General features: G+C 38.9%; 3 protein-coding genes across 3 annotated transcripts; all 3 read right to left on the bottom strand.

Annotated features, from left to right (window-relative positions):
* Positions 1-312: 312 nt before the first annotated feature.
* On the bottom strand, positions 313-4,437 carry foxa3 (forkhead box A3). Its single transcript, XM_081372189.1, has 2 exons — positions 4,009-4,437; positions 313-3,025 (listed from the first exon to the last, which is right to left on the bottom strand). The coding sequence occupies exons 1-2, from the start codon at positions 4,078-4,080 to the stop codon at positions 1,775-1,777; spliced, it is 1,323 nt and encodes a 440-aa protein (XP_081228315.1). The 5' UTR covers positions 4,081-4,437; the 3' UTR covers positions 313-1,774.
* Positions 4,438-8,986: 4,549 nt separating this feature from the next.
* Positions 8,987-13,027, bottom strand: irf2bp1 (interferon regulatory factor 2 binding protein 1). Its single transcript, XM_081372614.1, has 2 exons — positions 10,882-13,027; positions 8,987-10,256 (listed from the first exon to the last, which is right to left on the bottom strand). The coding sequence occupies exon 1, from the start codon at positions 12,734-12,736 to the stop codon at positions 10,895-10,897; it is 1,842 nt and encodes a 613-aa protein (XP_081228740.1). The 5' UTR covers positions 12,737-13,027; the 3' UTR covers positions 8,987-10,256; positions 10,882-10,894.
* An 880-nt stretch (positions 13,028-13,907) lies between these two features.
* slc19a3b (solute carrier family 19 member 3b) lies at positions 13,908-19,916 on the bottom strand (the record flags this gene model as incomplete). Its single annotated transcript, XM_081371899.1, has 5 exons — positions 13,908-14,099; positions 14,644-14,785; positions 16,206-16,398; positions 18,414-19,167; positions 19,770-19,916. The coding sequence occupies 5 exons, from the start codon at positions 19,914-19,916 to the stop codon at positions 13,908-13,910; spliced, it is 1,428 nt and encodes a 475-aa protein (XP_081228025.1).
* Positions 19,917-20,512: the final 596 nt, after the last annotated feature.

Here is a 20,512-nt window from a genome sequence, read left to right on the forward strand (position 1 = left end):
ACTGAGATAAATGAACTTTTGCACGATATTTTCCAAGTTTCACCTGTAATACGTACCTTAAGGAACTACTATGAACCTTTTAGGGGTAAATATGAATCTTTTTTTCTGGCAGTATTCTGCTCATCCTTGACTAGAAGCATTTTAAGACATCATAAAAATGACAAAAACTTTTGGCTCTGTCCATAAGAGTCCATTTAGATTCATCAATGCATAATATTTTTTATATTTTACTTTAATAAATATTAAACATTTTCAATAGTGTCACATTTATATCTTAGGAATATGTATATTTAAAATAACGCCAAAGCATATGTGAGAAGTTTGTTTTTAATAAGAAGAGAACATAACAAACAATAAGAACATACCATGAAACGATCAACCAAATAAAGCAATATATATATATATTAAGACACTTATCTTTTAAGCCCAACGGCCAAAAAAGCTGGGTTTAAATAAAACTAAACATTACAAGAACATCAATTCTGACCTGCTTTCTTACAAGAATTTTGTTTATGATATGATGGCTTGAGACAACGTTTTTATTATTAAAACGGCTTTCAAATCTCAGAAGGAGATTTTTAAAATGACGAGATCTTACAAAAATACATCATGGCAGTTTCACTAGGGTCTGTATAATTTGCTGATAAAAAGGTAGTTACAAAGCATTTTTGTAACAAAACAGTCCCACCCCTCCCCAACAGGGAAGAACAGAGAGGTCACTAGTGCAAAGTATTGTATGGAAATGGCCCTTAGTGTATTGTCTGCTGATCTGAGTAAGAGCCGAAGCTGAGCCGAGCTGAGCAGAACATGTGGCAACCTGGAATAACAGTGAAAGGTCTCTGACATCTTTTTCGTGAACGTCATTGCCAGTATTTCTAAAAAAAAAAAGGGAAGTCTGGAAAACAAATAGCTGGATTTACCACAGTTTAATCCAAACTTTTATCTCTTTATATATATATAGCCAACTTAACACAAAATTCTTCAGAATATACAAAATGACTTCATGGCCAAGAGTAAAAAAAAAGTAATTCTTCAGTTTCTCTAAGGGACAAGCATAACGACACACACTCTCCTTACAAGCGCACTGTGTGTTAGTGCGCTTCGAATGAACATGCGTTATGCTGTAACACAAAACAGGAGAGTTTCCCTGTAACACAGTAACACCTGCTCACAGCAGTAACCTGAACTCAAACGCTTCCGCAATCATGCTCACGTCCTCTTATTGTCACATTGTTTACGTAACTTCACAACACAAAATCATACAAGATATATTAAATTCTTCCCTTCATAAATAAATGCCTGACTCCTGCTTCCCAAAAAAAACAGTATATACATATGGCATCATTTTTATACATCTTCTGTGTTACATCCGAAACCAAAATGTTTAGTTCCTGAATATATGTTAGTTAAATTAGTTTCTGCACTGGAACTCGTCCCTTGGTTCTGGTGAAAGCGTTTCACTCTTAAAAATAAAGGTTCTTTATTGGCATCTATGGTTCCATTACGAACCTTCAACATCCTTTCATTGCACAAAAGGTTCTTTCTTCACACTGAGAAAAAAAAAAAAAAAAAGGTACTTTTTAAGAAATGTTCACTGAAAGGTTCTTCAGGGAGCCGAAAATGTTTCTTATATGGAATCACTGCGAAAACCCCCTTTTGAAACCTTTATTTTTAAGAGTGCAGGAAACGTAGTTATTGATGGCAACGCAAGCTCTTGAAGTTGAAGATGTCCTGCCATTAAGAGTCTGTGGAGTTCAAACGGCTGGTCAGCACATTAGGATGCATTAAGGACAGACCTGCTGTAGAGGGTCTGGTAATACGCACCAGAGTCAATGGCGGACGGACCAGCGCTGTCATAGATCTGTTTGGCGGCCATGGGAGAAGATGTGGTGTAGCTGTTGTAAGCCATCACCTGGTCCTGGTACGACTTGAGGTCCATCTTCTGCTCGTTGGACATGAGGTTGGTGATGGAGAACGGATGGTTGAAATTGTAGTGTGGGTCCATGGACTTCAGGGGGTCGTTCTGCAGGTCCAGGTGTTGCATCGGGCTGGCCAACAGGTGAGGGCTGCCGCCCATGCCCTGAGAGTGCAGGTGTGAGCCGGACGGGGGCATCGAGGAGGACACCGAAGACGGGATTGGCACTGGCGAGCTGTGTGAAAGGCTGGGCGCTTGAGACGGGCAGTCCATCTGCACCAGGCTCCTCTGCTGCTCCTCCGAGGCTGATCCGGCATGGGAGCTGTCGGAGTGGGCAGAGTCGGCACCTTCGGAGCCGGTGGCGGGACTGTGCTCCTCCTGCATGCCCTCGCCGCTGTGCCCGCCCTTGCCACCGCCCTCCTGGGATTTCGTCGAGCTCTTCTTCCCAGACTTCTCCTCGATCTTGAAGCGCTTCTGCCGACGCAGGTAGCAGCCGTTCTCGAACATGTTCCCGGAGTTGGGGTGCAGCGCCCAGTAGGAGCCCTTTCCGGGCTTGTCGGGCGAACGCGCCACTTTGACGAAGCAGTCGTTGAAGGACAGAGAGTGGCGGATGGAGTTCTGCCAGCGCTGCTGGTTCTCGCGGTAGTACGGGAACAGATCCATGATCCACTGGTAGATTTCATTGAGGGTTAGCATCTTGCTGTTGGACTGCTGGATCGCCATCGTGATGAGGGATATGTAGGAGTACGGTGGCTTGGCGTGGGTTAGAGAGCGACGGTAGGGCTTTGGCATCTCCTTAGTCCGGTTAAGAGAGGTAGGAGAGGGGTAGCTGATCTGGGACATAGGCTGGCCCATGCTTTGGTAATGCGAGAGGGGGCCCAGCGAGGAGGCAGAAGAGCCCAGCTGGGTCAGAGAACCGGGGTTCAGAGAGGAGCCAACAGGGGACAGGCTCATGTGGTTGGGGCCTCCACCCATGCTGGCCAATGGGCTGCTGTTGAGACCTGAGCTGGGATAGCCCATGTTCATGCTGGATGCGGAACAGGCCGAGTTCAGATTTATGTAGCTGTTCAAGCTGCTCACTGAGTTCATGGCGCTCGGAGAGGAATACATCTAAAAGAAAGTAACACATGACATTAATGTTTCGCCTTCAATTCAGCATCAACAATAAAGTAACTGTAAAACAAAATCTAACAGTTTATAAACACACACACAAAATTAGAATATAACAGTGTTTCACCTATGCAGGCTTCTCTATCATATAACGTTATTGCCAAACTACAATACAGCCTAACTTTGTTATATTCTAAGTTTCTGTTATTACAAAATAATTTGTATAGAATTATTTAAGTGTAGTGTAATTTAAGTGTTGTATTATATAATATTCGTTTTATTTCGTTTTAGGAACAATATAAAACGAATTTTTAGTTAAAATCGCTCTATTGTTCGATTTTAACCGTCGGTGTATTTAAAACTCTTCAGCAATCTTAGAACGAGTCTCAAAAATAGAATTAAATACAAAGAAATACTAAATAAATAACAAAACTATTATAATTACATTTGTGGCGCAGAATACTATACTAAGCAGTGAGTCATTGTGGTCACAAAATAGTTTTGGCCAGCAATAACACAATAACACAAGTTTGAATGTAAATGTTATTTAAAAAATAACATTTTAAACGAATGCTGCTTTATGAATAAACAATTCTCTATTTTACTTTCTAGCCTATCGGTTCCACTGGCATGTAAAACGAGTGCACGAGAATGTAACGTAAAATTAAAATCGAAATCTAATCGAAAACTAAATGACGACTCTTAAAAATAGCCTTATTCAATCAATAAAATAATGGTAACATGCGAACATTACATCGTTATAGATCATTTTATTGTCCTATTTAAATGTAGCCTAACACATCTATCTATCTATCTATCTATCTATCTATCTATCTATCTATCTATCTATCTATCTATCTATCTATCTATCTATCTATCTATCTATCTATCTATCTATCTATCTATCTATCTATCTATCTAATTCTTGTATGAAAAATATATTGAAGAGTTTTGAAGAAAATTGAAGACTTTCCAGAACTTACTTCGCTTGCCTCGCTGTAGAAAGAATTCCATTCCGGAATTTCATGTGATTCCATCTTCACGGAGCTCAACATCCCCAAATAAAGTTGTAACTCGAAAGAAAGTGATCGGAACCTAACCGTGTATTAAATTGTCCTTCAGTTTTGTTTTTCTCAGCGGTTTTGTTAAAAAAAAAAGAAAAGAAAAGAAAAGAAAAAAAAAACGTCCCACAAGACGACACGCTTTGTAATTCCACGTAATATTACGGCATGAACTGTAATAAAAAGTTTAATAAAGTTATGCTCGTCTGTTGTCTTCAGTCCCGTAGATCAATCAGATGGTTTCTCATGATTGGGTAACTTAGTTGACTCAGTTTTTTTGTGTGGCAGGACCCGTAAACATTTTCAAGTAATCCCGAGAAGTCCAAACGAGAAGCTGTCGTGGAGTCTGTGTCAGGTCTCTGTGGTGAGTCCCGTAGAAAAGCCTCACCTCGGGCTTTAAACGCGCGCAGGTGAGGGAGGGGCCGCGCCACGGGCCCCGGGACTCAGGAAGACTCCCTAAAGGTCTCTCTTGCCCCCTGCTGTTCTGTATATTGGCCAGCCGACACATCCATCTCAATTGTCATCCCAGACAACTTCAGGCCTAGAAAGAAAATGAATAGAAAGAAATGTAGAAGATGTTGGGCCTCTGCTGTAACTTAAAGAAGGATGGGCTTAATATAGAATTTTGATAGATAGATAGATAGATAGATAGATAGATAGATAGATAGATAGATAGATAGATAGATAGATAGATAGATAGATAGATAGATAGATAGATAGATAGATAGATAGATAGATAGATAGATAGATATAGATAGATAGATAGATAGATAGATAGATAGATAGATAGATAGATAGATAGATTTTCTTTCATGACCGATGACACGCGAATCGTCTCGTTTTTGATTTGTCGCTCATTTGATTCCGTCATCGGTGATGTGTTCAGGGTGGTTTAAGCTCATCAGGGTTTAAACTCATCACGGCGGGGCTCCACATCAGTAATCTGAGGTGCCAATTTTAGGAGTTGTTAAATCCCCTCGGCTATCGCTTTCACGTCGGTCACAGTATCAGCGAAGAACGATGATTAATTCTCCAGATTTAAAAAAGATGATCTCATGCCGTCTTTTCTCAAACCCGAGGACGTGCACGTTCGTTTAGTGTGGAACTAAAAAGCAAAATACAAGAGAATCACAAGAACACTGATTTGATTGTAAAGGCGCTACAGAATGACATTCGAAAATACACTCTTAAAAACAGAGATGCATTTTTGGTTCAAAGACCCTTTCAGTGAACAGTTCTTAAAACAACCGTTTTATTAGTGTGAAGAACATTTTAGTAATCTAGACAAAATGAACATCAAATGAACAAAGATACATTTAAATAAACGAAGATAAAGATAAACGAAAATATTCAGAAAATGCAGTATTTGTAGCATTATGCTGCATTTTCTGAAAATGTTCGTTTTAATTACAAATGTATCTTTGTTCATTTGATCTTACTGGCATTATATTCTTTTTAATTAGCCTCTATTTTTACATAGCCTATATGCTAATTGTTTTGTTTCAAGCTAATCGCTTTTGTTTGCGAGTTTAGCCTTCATTTTCCTGGACAAAAGCAGACTGGAATTTTGAAGTCTTTCCATAAATTTTCAATGTGAACATCTGTGAACTTTTCCTGGCTTGAAATGACCCGTGAAGATGCGACTGTGTATGTGAATACACATCTGTTGTTAGGCGCAGACAGGAACATCACAATGTCAATGCATTTCCTAATGGCTAATGAATGGAGATGTAATTGATCAATTGGCGGGGGGTCGACAGGATTAGGAGAGACCTGACCCCCAAAATGCAATTTATGAGATGTTCCCACAACAGTCCATCTAAAAGAGTTATTAGCTATAACTAGAATTAATCACAGCATTTCTTTCTTGATTGGCCAGCTCTCTTAATTTCATGATCGCTTGTATCAAATCAGACGGGACTTTCGACAGATATATTTCAGCAAATGTTTAGCCTACCTGTGGATGCACATGATCAAGAATAATAATAATAACCTCGCAGGCTGGTCTATGCAGTGTTTGGCACGCTTGAGAGATGGTGTATTGGCGAACACACATCTGAACATCCTCCTGCTGTCTCTGCGCTTCTCATGCAATGCAGCGGCGCATCATTCATTAACACCTCTATAATTGGATAACAATAGTCTTAATGGGTGACGCTAATGGAGGAAGCAGAATATTAGAAACGTGTCTTAAGGCTTTTGAGGAGCCAAACAGCAGTGAGTCATTAATGATATCTAACTGGTTGAAAATACGAAGACATTCACATGAAGCCTTCAGATGACAAGCAGACTTCAGACAGGAAGCTTTCACCCTAAAATATATTAGAAAAAAAAAAAAATACAAAAAAGTCCTTCAAGAACTGTAGTTAGGCCTATATGTAGGCTATATTGTATGTATAGGCTAAGTGTAGCCTACACTGATAAAATGATTTTGTGGTGAAGTAAATACTACAGAAAAAAACAGTGTAATTTACATGAAAAAGTTAGTTCAGGCAAAAAAAAAAAAAAAAAAAGTAAATTCTATATTAGTAGCAGTTGAAGCGTGTAGAAATGAAAAGTAAAATTACTCAACTTTTCTGACTTTGGTGTTCCCATCATGCATGGGCCTTGAATAATCAATGAGGTTTATTATTTATCATTGCTTTTGTTGTTAGGATTAGTAACTTGACATTTTGTGACATTTAGAGTCCATTTTCTAAGTTCAGTAATGTACAGAAGACTGAACATTCGTTTTTTCGGAAATCAAAGAATCCACTGACCACCCTCACAAAATGTTTATTCAAGTGTGCTATTACTTCTTTTAAACTAAAAATAAGTATATGTTCAGTCTACTCTTTTGTTGCCTATACTGGCTACTCCGAAATATAGCCTACTTAAAAATATAGTATACTTGACTTATATTTGGCCTACAGGCCTACTACACATTCTTTTGATGGAGATGTACTTAAAAGTAATTATTCTAAGTGGATGTGTAGTTGTTTACTCTTTTGATGTACATACTGTCTGATAAACTTAGCCTATATTGTTTGAAAATATTGATTTATAAAGAAAACAGATAAATTCCTAATTCTGAGTATGTGCATTTTATGTGAAATTTATGCGTAACATAGGAATTTACTTCAAATTAAAGTACAGTTTATTTAAAGTGTAAAAATTAATAGGCCCTTCCTAAATAGGAACAAAGTACTTAAAGTGCATATATGTGTGTGTGTGTGTGTGTGTGTGTGTGTGTGTGTGTGTTTAGTACGCTATAATGATGTTAAGTTATGTTGCAGTATAAAATTACTAAACTAGTTTACTGAGACTATACTTCAAAGTGTACTTTCATAAACTAATAAATGTGCTAAAATGCCTTCCATACCTACGTACCTATGCGTTCTATAATAAAACTGATGCGTCATAATAAAATTATCCTATACAGTATAGGCTACTACTTATTTTTTTTTAATGACAATTTGCCAATCATTTTGCTGATGCTGCATATTCTATTCGATTCTGTTCTATAGAAAAGTATTTCTGTAGAATTACACAGAACGTTCGTTTTAGGTTTTACACGTTGCAAAATGCATGAACAAGTTAGAAATGTTATTGTTTTAAAACTTAAACCAATGCCCCCCCCCCTTTTTTAATGGATTCTAGTTTATACAGACTTTATAGACAGTACCATGAGGTGTAATGTCACTTGCTGAACACTAAATAAGCTACTTTTTGTTTCACATTTCATTCCACCGCTTATCGACTGAATCAAGTGTTTACTAAACAACCCGATCGTTCTCGTTCTGTCGCAGTGTGTTGGGAGAACACTTCCATCTGCTGGACAGAGGTGAGCATTACAGCAAAGAGGGACCATGACAAAACCTCGAGACTTTCAGTTCATTTAGAATCATTGAGATCCTATTATAGGTTTATTTTTATATTTTACGTTTTAATTAGCCATTATTTAACGCTTTATTGTTATTATTAAAAAAAAAAAAAAAACTTTTTATTACATGTCTATAGGCTGTAGTTTATTTTAGTCAGGCTTGTACATCAAGATAAACTAAATGAAAATGAGATGTTTCCTTGGCAAGTTAAAAAAAATATATATATTTAATATTGTCAAACCTAAGCATTTATTTCAAGTAAGAAAAATGTTGTTCACACTTTAGCTAACCCTGCCTTCAAGCAAATTGACAATTACCTGTATATTGCAGTGGGTCAGAGGTTTGATAACATTCAAAGTGACCTGGTTTAACAGCCAACTAAAACATCATGTATGTCCGAAAATACTGTAAATAGATCTGTGACGTTTATAATCATGTCCTTTCCCCACACAAACACCGCAGATAAGCAGACTGTAAGAAAGCACACATGTTCCAACCTTGAACAGTTTCTGAATCTCCAGTATAAAAACAACCCACACAATCACACTTTCATAGTGATCGATTCAAAGTCCACCTTTTACTGGGTCACACCGTTTCCACACCGCGCTGTGCAGTTTCCCAAGTTTACTATGCTGTAAAAATGAAAAAATGATTTTCCAGCTAACCTAAAACTGTAATTTAAGTTAAAAAAAAGGAAATAATTTATTACTGAAAAACCTGACAACATTGGGTTCCATCAGTGGAAGTCATTTGAAGGGTTAAATCAGCTCACTTTCAGTCTAGATTAAAGAAACTTAAGATGAACAATGACTAAAAACATTGAGCTATAATCCCACTGCAAGACATATCCAGACGTTTAAAAACAACTATGAACTATATTGAAGTGCTGTATGTATACCACCCATTTAAAAAATTGGGAATGTTGAATAGCATAAACACTGTAATCTCCAACCAAATTTCAGGGTCAGCGCTTCGCATTATCTGCAGACTTCTTGCATCACTAAAACACAAAACAAAAAAACAACAGTCTCAGAGTTTGTGAAAAGTCAATCTTTTAATTTAAATACAATTTAAGCTGTAACATAAAAGCCGATTAAACAGAGGTCTTACAGAACAGTACTTTGTGCATTTATATATTTCGTCATATATTTTTCAAATGTCAAAAAACAAGACTGTAGATTTGTCAAAACAATATGAAGAACCGAACCAACATGGGCCGAAAAAGATCTGGAAGAGTCCAAAATAATTGGACTACCTGCCTAATATACGCCAGCTCTTCCATCACTTACATTAACACAATTGTCATAAAGTATGTCTTTTACATGTAAAAACGAAAAGAAAAAACACGTACTTATAAAAAAAAAAACAGAGTGGCTCTGTTGTCGTAATATTAAACTAGTCATCGCCTCCAAGGGTTTAAAAGCCAATGGGTTACAATAGAAAATATAGCGATCTGCTTACTCGTAATAAAAATCTATCGTGTGTCTACCCATACAGGGTTCAATAGAAGTTCCCAATGTAAAACATTCCCCACATCCGCCCGTGTAATCTGACGAAAAAGCCACAAAAATATGTTATAGCATCATATGATACGACAATATTCAGCATGTCTATCTTTGGTTTTCTATTCATTCAAAGACTTAGTGGTACATAAAGCAACATAGTATCAAATCTAGAGATTGCACATCTATAACCATTGAAAGGGATAATTCTGGTAACAATCTACACGGAGTAAAAAACATAAAGATATCTATTATACACGTATCAAGAAGCGATCTGAAGGAAGGGCTTTTAGCACTTAGTAATATTCCTGGACTATTGAACAGTTTTATGCAGCATATACAACAGCAAACGCAAGAGTGGGCCTGAAGTCGGTGCAGTTCTGTGATCGTGAAGGAAGTCGCTCCCCGCTGTACAATCTGCATCTGTCAGGTGGTTTGTAGCACATTCTGGGAAATCACTGTTCACCCCACTGGATCTGGGAAATGCGTTTCTTCTCATGGTAAATACCACGCGGTACGTGGACCTGGTTTCGCTTTGCAGGACTGGAAGTTCTTGAATTGACAGGGGCCGACGAATCTGAAATAAGTGCTGGAGGGTTTAATACATGGGCAAAATGGCTGTGTTCTCCTCGGTCTCGGCCGAAAGAGAGACGGTGAAGGGAAGGAAACGGAGGAGGGCAAGAGGGGTTGACGGAGGAAGAGGATCTGCCCACCGGCAGTCGTCTCTCCGGAGCTGTGGGCCACTCGATCACAGCCGCCATCTTCAGGGCTCGGGATCGCAGCTCCCTCAGAGTGAGCTTTGCTTCTGTTGGGGAGGCAATCGTGCACACGTTAACATATTTCACAGTGTTTATATTATAGATGACATACACATGCACTCTAAAGTTTGGGGATGGTGCAAAATACAGGAAAAACACTAATATTATTGTTTTCTATTGTCAAATATAGTGTAAAATGTAATGTATTCATCATTACTGAGTCACATGATCCTTCAGAAATCATTCTAATATGCCGATTTGCTGCTCAAGACACATTTATTATTATTATCAAAAAGAAATTTGGGGAAACCTTTTTTTTAGGATTATTTGATGCACTCAAAAGTTTGGGGATGGTGAAAAGCAACGTTTTTAAAATCAAAAATACAGGAGAAACACTAATATTACTGTTTTCTATTGTCAAATATAGTGTAAAATGTAATTTATTCATCATTACTGAGTCACACGATCCTTCAGAAATCATTCTAATATGCCGATTTGCTGCTCAAGACACATTTATTATTATTATTATCAAAAAAAAATGTTTGTGGAAACCTTTTTTTTTTAGGATTATTTGATGAATAGAAAGTACACTGAAATAGAAATGTTTCACTTGTGATCAATTTAATGTGTCTTTTCGGAATAAAAGCATTATTATGCACGTCGTTATCTGACCTGCTTCTGGCCGTTATGGGTCTCTTTCCTTCTTCACCTTCACATCTCCTGCCAGGATGGTGGAGATCTCGCCTTGCATGAAGGCCCAGGGCACGTTGGAGCCCACGAGGGGGCACTTCTCCCCGCTGGGGCAGTACACCTCGCTCCCCGAGCCCTGTCTGCGGATGAAGTCTCGGGTGCAAGGGAAGCAGAACTTGTGCCCGGCCACCGACGGACACTGGACGAAGTGCGTGTCCTCCAGGCGCTCGTGGCAGATGGTGCAGCAGAGAGGGGCTCCTCCTCCTCCGGCTCCTCCTGAGCCCTCAGCTCCCATGACGGCGCTCTGGTCCGCGAGGGGGACGGTGACGGTCGTGGTCGGCCCTCCTGAGCTACTGCCAGCCGACGGTTCCCCGTTGCGCGACGCTAGCCGCCGCTGACCGCCAGCGGGTGAAGGGCTGGTGCTGTTCTGCCGGCCCGCGTTCGCAGAGTGGCTTCCGCTGCTGCCCGGAGCATCTTTCGGGACGGCGGTGCCAACGTTGTCGGCCACACTCATGAGAGCAGTGATGGGCGAAGGGTCGCTGCTGTGGGCCTCTGGAGGCTGTCCTGCGCTGGCTAGCGACGTAGCGGGCATGTGCCCGGGGATGCCAGGGTACACAAGGGACCAGTGCTGGCGGATTTCCTCTGAGGTCATCCTCTCGGCGGCTTCCGGCTCGGGCGAGGCTTTGCGCCGGCGTACTCTCGGCTGCGTGGGACGGCTGATGTGGCAGAGCGCGGTGGGCAACATGGAGCAGCTGGCGTCCAGGTACGACTGCGGGAGGGCGTCCGGGGCTGGCGCGTCTTTGAACGCTCGCACCGCGTCGCTGAAAAGCTCTGACAGGAGACGCCAGTCGCCGGTGCCGTGCCTTTTCTCATACTCCACGTACTTGTAGCCCGAGTTAATGACCTTGCCAGTGTCTTTCTGAGAGTCGTGGAACATCTGCTTGACTAGCGCTAACACGCTGGAGAACACGTTACCGGACCCGCACGGGTACTCGACGAAAACCTTCAGCTCAAACTCAACCATCAGCTTGGCGTCGAACGCGAACACCCTCCCCACCAGGCCGTGGTCCTTCTTAAAGCGGACGTTGAACGGGGTGCAGCTGGAGAGGGTGTGCAGGGTGTCGCGCATGTGTTTGGGGCGTCCCGGCCATTCGTCCGTGCGGTTCCTCACGCTTTCGGAGAGCTCGGCGAGGGCTTCGGCGTTCCTCTGCTTCTCCTTGATCTCCCGTTCAAACTCGGGGGTCATGAAAGACGCCACACCCACGTTCATCCCCATGCCCAGAGCCTGTCTTTTACTGATCTCGTTCAACATGGGAGCAGAAATGGTCAAGGGGGCGCCACCGGCTCGGGCATTCAGACCAGGCATGGCGGTCAGCAGACCATGAGGGGCTCCGACAAGCCCCTGCGCCATTAAACTGGGTGGCACAGCCCCCACCAAAGTCCTCCTGGCAGTAGGACTCTGCCTACTAACCTCAGGCGGACCGCCATCCTCCAGTCTAGGCAGCCCGTTGGGCAGCCTGCCGGACCCATACTCTCCCCTTCCCCGCTCATATCGCTCGGAGGGCGGTCTACCGGCCTCCATTGGACCCTCCTTACCAGCGGGACCGTGTTTACCGGCGGGCTGCGGACCCGGAGATCTGCCGTCCTGCATCACGTGTGTTCGCTTGAGCTGCCGCGCCGTGTCGATGAGCAACTCGATTCTGTCCGCGCCCTCGTAGTTCACACAGCCTCTGCACACGGCCTCGCTGAAGTCCCAAATCATGGCCCAGGGCATCTTTGGCAGATCGCAAAGGTAGCACCATTGCCGCCTGGAAGATGCCTGCGAGGAAGAGGACATATTTGATAGGCCCTCGCGATCTTGCGTTCTCAAATCCACCCTGAATCTCTTTCGCAGTCAACCTCCGAGCGTCTGCGGTCGACGGTTTCCTCGTTACGGACGACTATATACAACTGAGTCGGATTTTGTGTCATTCAGAATCGAGGTGTTTGATGTTTCTGCCAAGTCGCCTGGGCCGCAGAGTTTCTCCTGGAAGACGTTCCGAAAGTTACGCAACTCTGAGCCGTTGAATTCTGGGAAGTGTAGTTTTGTGCAGCTGGACGCGCGCTTCACTCGGTAGTGCTTTTGCCTGAAGGAACCCCTTTTATTTTTTTTAAATAAAGCCCTCAGATAGTTATGGAATAGAGGCATCAGTCATCACATCATCTTTTTATTGTTAGGCTCGCTTTATATGTAAAATAATTTATTTAATTATATTTATTGCGGAAAAATAATTTGTATGTAATTATTTTCTCGCCTTTTTTATTTATTTGGAATATATTTTATATAATTTATTTTATTAGATTTATCTCGAACTATAATGACATATTGCATAGTTCGTTTTTTTGGGAGGTTATGAAAACATAATTGTAATGAGAAATGCTTAGTCAAATAAAACTTAACCACTCTAGCAATATGGATAAATGTGAATAATTGCAATATGTTCTTGCAAAAAAAGGTTATTCGACTGCAATTCCCAGTTTACAAATGGTTAACGTCACGTCCGCTATTCCCAACGACGTGTTTCAAAAACTTCCGGTGTTATATTACAGAAATGACGTTCCATGTTACTGTTGTGAGCGCTGATCTTCTGTTGTTTACTGGTTTAACTTTTTGATTCTGTTAATGAGATGATATATAAACTTTTGATTCCTAAAGCATAACGTTACCATGTTTGAAACGCCTTTTCTATTTTTAGCACGAAAGTCGTCTAAACAAGCTTATTTTACTTGAGTTTGGTTAATATTTGCTGAGCGCAAACTGTAATCACTTTTTTTTTTTTTTTAAATTATAAACAGGAAATGACAGAACAGTCCCTGTTGGATAATTACTGGTTGAATAAATAATTATACATACTATACAATACACAATATCCTGTCCAGGATAATAACAACATTAAAAGAAAGACAAAAAAAGTGTTTTTGTGATTTTTTTTAATTTATTTATTTTTGCCTTCTTTTTGTGTGTGAAGTTATAGTGCTGAATGTTCATTTTGTGTGTTCTGTGGATCAGGATCCTCAGATTTCTCCTCCAGAATGGCAGAAGGCGTCCGGCTTGTGTTTGTTTCTGCTGCAGATTTACAGTAATGCTTACACACGGTGTACAAGCCTTGCGTCAGGAAGAGCACAGAGATGGTGCTGTAGTAACCACCGTATACAAGAAACTGTAAAAGAAGGGCCAAAATGCTGGTTTATACAAACATTCATTTCAAACCATGCATGGTTATTCTTTTACTCTCATGAATTTTTGTTAACCCTAAAAATCCTACTGTTTTCATATTTTATACAGTATTTTCTAAAGCCTCTGAATGATCAGCTTTGCTTAAAAACCTGTTGCACACAATCTACTACATGCCATCTGTTGTCTGATTGATAGTTTATACCTTTCTAGCAAGTAAAAGGTCATGGTTCACGTGTCTTTTTGCTGAGAAATTGTAAAAAAGTAAATGTAAGAATAATTTGTATATTATGAGAAATATTTCAAGATGATTACTGGACTGAAGAAACTATATACTTGATCAGGCATACTTTTTTTTGAAAAATGTTCAAATGTGAGTATCAAATATGATACATCAGGGTTTTATTTTTTTTATTATGTCTACAGGTTCAATAAACTTTGTTTTCAAGGGGAAACAAATCTGACTTATTTCTTATGTTAGGCTTTACAGGGTTGAATCTCACTATAAGTTCCATGTAGTGAGAGCTTACCTGTGTTGTAATGTCCAGTCCTAGGGCTGAATTGTCCACCACAACAGCAGTGAGTATAGTTTGAAGTGTAAGAGCAACAAAAGTGTTAATGCCAAAAGTTAAAGCATAACATTCCATAGAGAGGTTAAGTGCGATCTGAAACCTTCCAGCAAAAAGGGGGAAAAGAGAAGGACGTACAAGTTAGTCAAGGAGAAAACAAACCAACTTTAGTTCAGTTGCTGCCTTACTTTTTTTTTATTATTATAATCAACTTGGCTGTACAAGCAATTTCAACTTATAACAAATTATATTAAACTGACTTATAGTATGGTAACTGGCTTAACTTATTTTGATGATTTAAAGGATAATGTAAAAACATGTTGTCAAGATGTGTGTTTTAATCATATATTATATATTGTTTTTAATTAGTTTAATTTTATATATACACTACCAGTCAAAAGTTTTAGATCGGTAATATTTTTAATGTTTTTAAAAGAAGTATCTTCTGCTCACCAGGGCATCATTAATTTGATTAGAAATACAAACAAAAACAGTAATATTGTGAAATATTATTCCAATTTAAAATAACTGTTTTCTATGTGAATATACAGTAAAGTGTAATTTATTCCTGTGATCAAAGCTGAATTTTCAGCATCATTACTCCAGTCTTCAGTGTCACATGATCCTTCAGAAATCATTCTAATATGATGAGTTGATGCTAAAGAAACATTTATTATTATTATCAATGTTGAAAACATTTATTTACATTTTTATTTCATGATGCTATGATGAATAGAAAGTTCAAAACAACAGCATTTATCTGAAATGGAAAGCTTCTGTAACATTAAACACTACCCTTCAAAAGTTTGGGGTTAGTAAGAATTTTACTTTTATTTTTGGGGGAAATAAATAAATCAATACTTTTATTCATCAAGGATGAGTTAAACTGATCAAAAGTTACAGTAAAGACATTTATAATGTTAGAAAATATTCTATTTTAAAAAAATTCTGTTCTTTTCAACTTTCTATTCATCAAAGAATTTAAAAAAAAATTGCACACAACTGTTTTCAACATTGAAAATAATAATGAATGTTTCTTGAGCATAAAATCATCATATTAGAGTGATTTCTGAAGGATCATGTGACACTGAAGACTGGAGTAATGATGCTGAAAATTCAGCTTTCATCTGAGGAATAAATTACATTTTAAAATATATTAAAATAGAAAACAGTCATTTTAAATTGTAATAATATTTCACAATATTACGTTTTTTTTTTTTTTTTTTTTTTTTTTTATCAAATAAATGCAGCCTTGGTGAGCAGAAGAGACTTTTTTTAAAAACATAAAAAATCTTACCGATCTAAAACTTTTGACCAGTAGTGTATATATATATATATATATATATATATATATATATAAATATATATTAAACTAATAAAAAAAATATAATTAAGACATACATAATATATATATATATATATATATATATATATATATATATATATATATATATATATATATATATATATATATATATATATATATATATATATATACACTTATTGTGTAATGACTAACTCACATTGTGATTGTGATGAGGAACATGTATGACGCTTTGAAGACAGCGTAGCCTGCGTAACACAGCCAGATATTGTTAGTGAAGCCCATGAGGAAGACACAGCCCGCCCCGATGGCAGAGAAACCCCCCAGAGAGAGCTCGCCCCACACACCCCACTGGACTCTGATGTAACCCACAGAGAACGCTGCGGCTGCACCTGAAAGCAACAGTCACAACATCTCTCACAATAATGCCAAATCTGGGAACAAAGAAGAAGCACAACGGAAGACAACAATTAAATCGGAGAAATGCATTTAGTCTCATTTTTATTCTGTATGGTGCTCAGTACTAATTTCTGTTGCCTTTGTTTGAATGTTCTTGTCGAGACATCAAAACTGGGAGACATTCTTTTCTGCTGCAATTAAAGTGACTAAACCCCTACTGGTGTAATTGCTTAAATTATCTTCCCTACACAAACTGGGCTGCTGAATTCCTATGCAATCTGCATAACAATTACGCGTTAGAAGGCTTCAACGCATGATGATTCGACGTATGGTTTGTGGATAAAGCAGGATAGGTTTGGTTTGCCATGCATGGTTTCCCAATAGAGGTTTCACACATAAGAGGGAACTGCAGGGGGTTCATGAGTTGATGAAAAGCTAATATTTCTATCGAATGTAAAAATTAATATATATATAAATGTAGCTGCAGAATAAATTGAAATAAAATGAATATTTTAATAGCACGTGCAATTATCAAATCAAAGGCTGTGATTTAAAGCTAGGGTGTAGGCAATGTTTTTAATAAACACTTTTTGTTATACTGGTTGAAACTCTATTCACATCCTGATAGCAATCAAAAATCGAAGTGGTCGAAATATTAAACAATCCACATATCTTCTGTGGAAGTCTCAGGACCAAAAAATGTTTGTCCAATTAATGCGTTTGGTCTGAATGCAATGATGCACCGTAATTACGAGATGGCAACCCGTGACGTTCCACCCGGAGCCGTTCACGTCCTCAGACTCAGATTTATGCATTTCTATGTCAACACTATCAACGCTGAAATGAACCCGCAGCAGTCAGGTGGTGCAAGTCAGCGCTGTGGAAGTTGTTTATGTTCATTATAATTGTAATGTTGTGTGCTTTGAGACATGAGGTAATTTAACGCCGTCTCTCATTACGCTTTGCAGACTCTGCTGTGAGAGATCATGTGTTTTGGAGGAGGCGTGGCTTTGGAGACGCTCTCAAGGGAGGGTGGGATCGTGTGCTTTCAAAGCTAGCTTGCTTTTGCTAGCCTCTCTGAAATTGCCTAAACCCTACCTTTAATTAAATAAGCATATATCTCTGTTTTGCTACGTGTTTCAGAGTGAAGAGCAATACGTGTGCACTTTACAGTGTTTCTAGATTTGTGCACTAGGTTCACTTTATTTACACATTTGCACAGTTTCCAATTTTTTTGTGGATTGAAGTTTACAGCATTTCACCAGTATTCTGCCAAAATAAAAATGTGAAGATTTGAATGCTTGAAAGCAGATATTTTAATAGCCTACATAAATATTAGTATTGTAATTTGCAGTGTAAAGTAAAATAGTTATTTGGTAGATAATTATCAAATATTCAGGAGCACGGTAATACACAGTTGTAATCGAAATTATTATTCCCTCATTGCAAATCAGGTTTAGTGGCAAAATATACAAACTTTTAGCTGTTTGCAACGAACAAATCAAACAAAAGTAATGTTGAAATATTTATATGAATACTTGTCAGACTGCAGGAGTCAATAAAGTTGCATTTTCAGTTGAATTTTTGTAAACCACTTGTTGTGTTGAGGCGAGCTATTTCAATTACTTTTGTTTGAATTGTTCATTGCAAACAGCTAAAAGTCAGTCAAGTTTGCCAATAAACCTGATTTAAATTTCGATTACAACTGTATTTATAACATAATTTTAAAATTAAAGTAATAATAATGATCTGTGCATCCCTATATATAAATACGTAGCCTACTACAAAAGTGGTAAGATATTTTATATCTTACTTGATTGATCAACATCAGAGAGCCATGACCATGCAAATGCGTCACTACATAATTGAAATATTAAGTTTGGGAACCTCTGGGCTAGGCATATTCTGATTTTATTCCCTTTAAAGATAATGGCTTTATTACATTTGATAGTGTTTAATGGTAAATACAATCTTTGAGTTCATAGTCTGATTCCACAAAATGCCTCACCTACAAGTGTGCAGACGGCCTCCACTCCCCCATTATACACAGAGGCGGTGCTGGAGGGCTCAATGTGGTCCCACATCAGCTGGACGTAGTTGAAGACCTGTCCATATCCAGCCGTGGCCAGAGCCCACCAGAGGGACCACTGCACCAGACTTCTGGAGGAGTAGGTTTCTTTCAGACTCGCCCACATTTGTTTTCCGGAAGTTTTAATAACGTTTCCCCAAGCACAGCATCTTCCCGTAGCCTCCTTTGCTATATCCGTTCCTCCAACCTCGTTCAGTGTCTCCGTAGACACGTCCACCTTCTTCTTAAAAAACATCCCATTTTGAGGCATTGGCAGGAACAAAGAAACACAGAAAGCCACTGCCATTAGACCCAGCGTAATAGTGTTTATATGGAAGTAGCTTGTGCCAGCTAATGATATTAACAGCTGGCCTAACGTGGCTCCGAAGGTATAGCCAGTCAGCATGGCGCTGCGAACGAACCCCGTGGCTCGCTGGTAGCGTTCAGGAGGTATGACGCTGTAGATGTATGAAAAATAGGCCACTTCGGTGGAGGTGACCATTGCAAAGTTGAACTGTAGGTAGGTCAGAACGGGCAAGCTGTTAGCAAAACACAGAATTATATAATTTACGACAAGAAAAAGTCCTTGAACTACAATTAAAGGTTTGTATCTAAGCAAATCTGTCAGTAGGAAGACTGGGCAGAGCACGGCCAGATATGAGTACGTCCAGATAGGAAACAGGTAGTTTGTTACCTAGATGAGAGGAAAGAAGACGGTTTTATGGTCATTTGAGTAAATTGCTTAACATACATTATTAAGATAAAACTGATAAGGCATATAGTCATAAATGGAGAATGTTAAAGCAGTTAATCATAGTATGAATTCTGAGCAGTTGATATTTTAAATAGATGATTATTGCGATTATTACACCATCTGAAAATAGTTTGTGCAAGGAAATCTGTTTTTAAGAGCTCCTATACATCAGCCTTACAAAATCCAATCAATACTAGACAGTCATCCTTTGTCATTTCTATTGTACTGGGAGTGTTTGCAATCCTAAATGCTCAGAAAAATTGGAAATTTGCTGTGTGTGTTTGTTTCTCACTGTTCACTGTAAAAAAATCCATGAGAATGTCCTGGCAGAAAATGACCAGTACCTTTTCCGTTAAGTTTACTGACCCTCAACCCTATAGCACATTTGAAATGTGAGTGAAACGACTGTGATAAATCAATGCGGAGAATTCCTTCACATTAACACAACATTGGCCCCTACTTTACAGTTGATTGTTGCTATGTGTCTGAGCCCTTAAACAATCTCTAAGCCAATGTAAAAATGTAAACAAATCAATCCTCACCACTTCCTCTGAGATGTTTTTGGGTCCCACTAAGTAAGGTGTAAGGAAAGGCTCTGCCGGTCTGCAGTTGGCAAAGAAACCATAAAGAGAGAGTAAAGCAGTGGGGAAGACCCAGTCTGACCTCTTCATTTTCCTCCAGAAATTCATTCTTATCTTCCTGTCTATGTGTTCACTGCCACAAGATTATGTCTCTCCTTTTAGGTCTAACTGTTGGTTTTGCTGTGCAGTGTAAAGAAAGCCAAGTCCAGACCCTGAATCCCACGAAAAGATCCTGTGCAATGCTGGTAAATGAACATATTTATGATGGAGACTTTGATCTGTGCTTCTACGCCCTAATTGTTGGTGTGTGAACATATGTGTGTGTTTTGACAAAATAAAGCGTTGATGACTTAACATTGTAATCATTTAACCAATATTAATGATTAATCATTGTTATCATTTAACCATAATATGCAATTCAATTCAATATGTTCATTTGTATAGCACATCGCAGAAAATGCAAGTTTCAAATAAATAATAATAAAATGAACAACAGGTAAAGGCTAATATGAACAGGGTTTAGTAGCTTGGAGGAAAATTCATCGATTAGGCAATTGAGTCATCTGCAGTGTGTCAATAATTATGTAGGCTAATATTTTCAGTGTCATAATGAGTTGGAAAACGTAAAATTATAAGATTTCTTTTCAACCCGATCTCATTAGTAAATGTAATTATTTTAAGTGGTGTTTATATCGTATGAATTC

Source organism: Scardinius erythrophthalmus (assembly GCF_964197995.2).
Source record: "Scardinius erythrophthalmus genome assembly, chromosome: 8".
Taxonomy (NCBI): Eukaryota; Metazoa; Chordata; class Actinopteri; order Cypriniformes; family Leuciscidae; genus Scardinius; species Scardinius erythrophthalmus.

Coding starts and splice junctions, on each gene's coding strand:
- foxa3 (XM_081372189.1), bottom strand. CDS start 4,080: ATGTTGAGCTCCGTGAAGATGGAATCACATGAAATTCCGGAATGGAAT. Junction 3,026..4,008: donor TCTACAGCGAGGCAAGCGAA/GTAAGTTCTGGA, acceptor ACTTTCTTTTAG/ATGTATTCCTCTCCGAGCGC.
- irf2bp1 (XM_081372614.1), bottom strand. CDS start 12,736: ATGTCCTCTTCCTCGCAGGCATCTTCCAGGCGGCAATGGTGCTACCTT.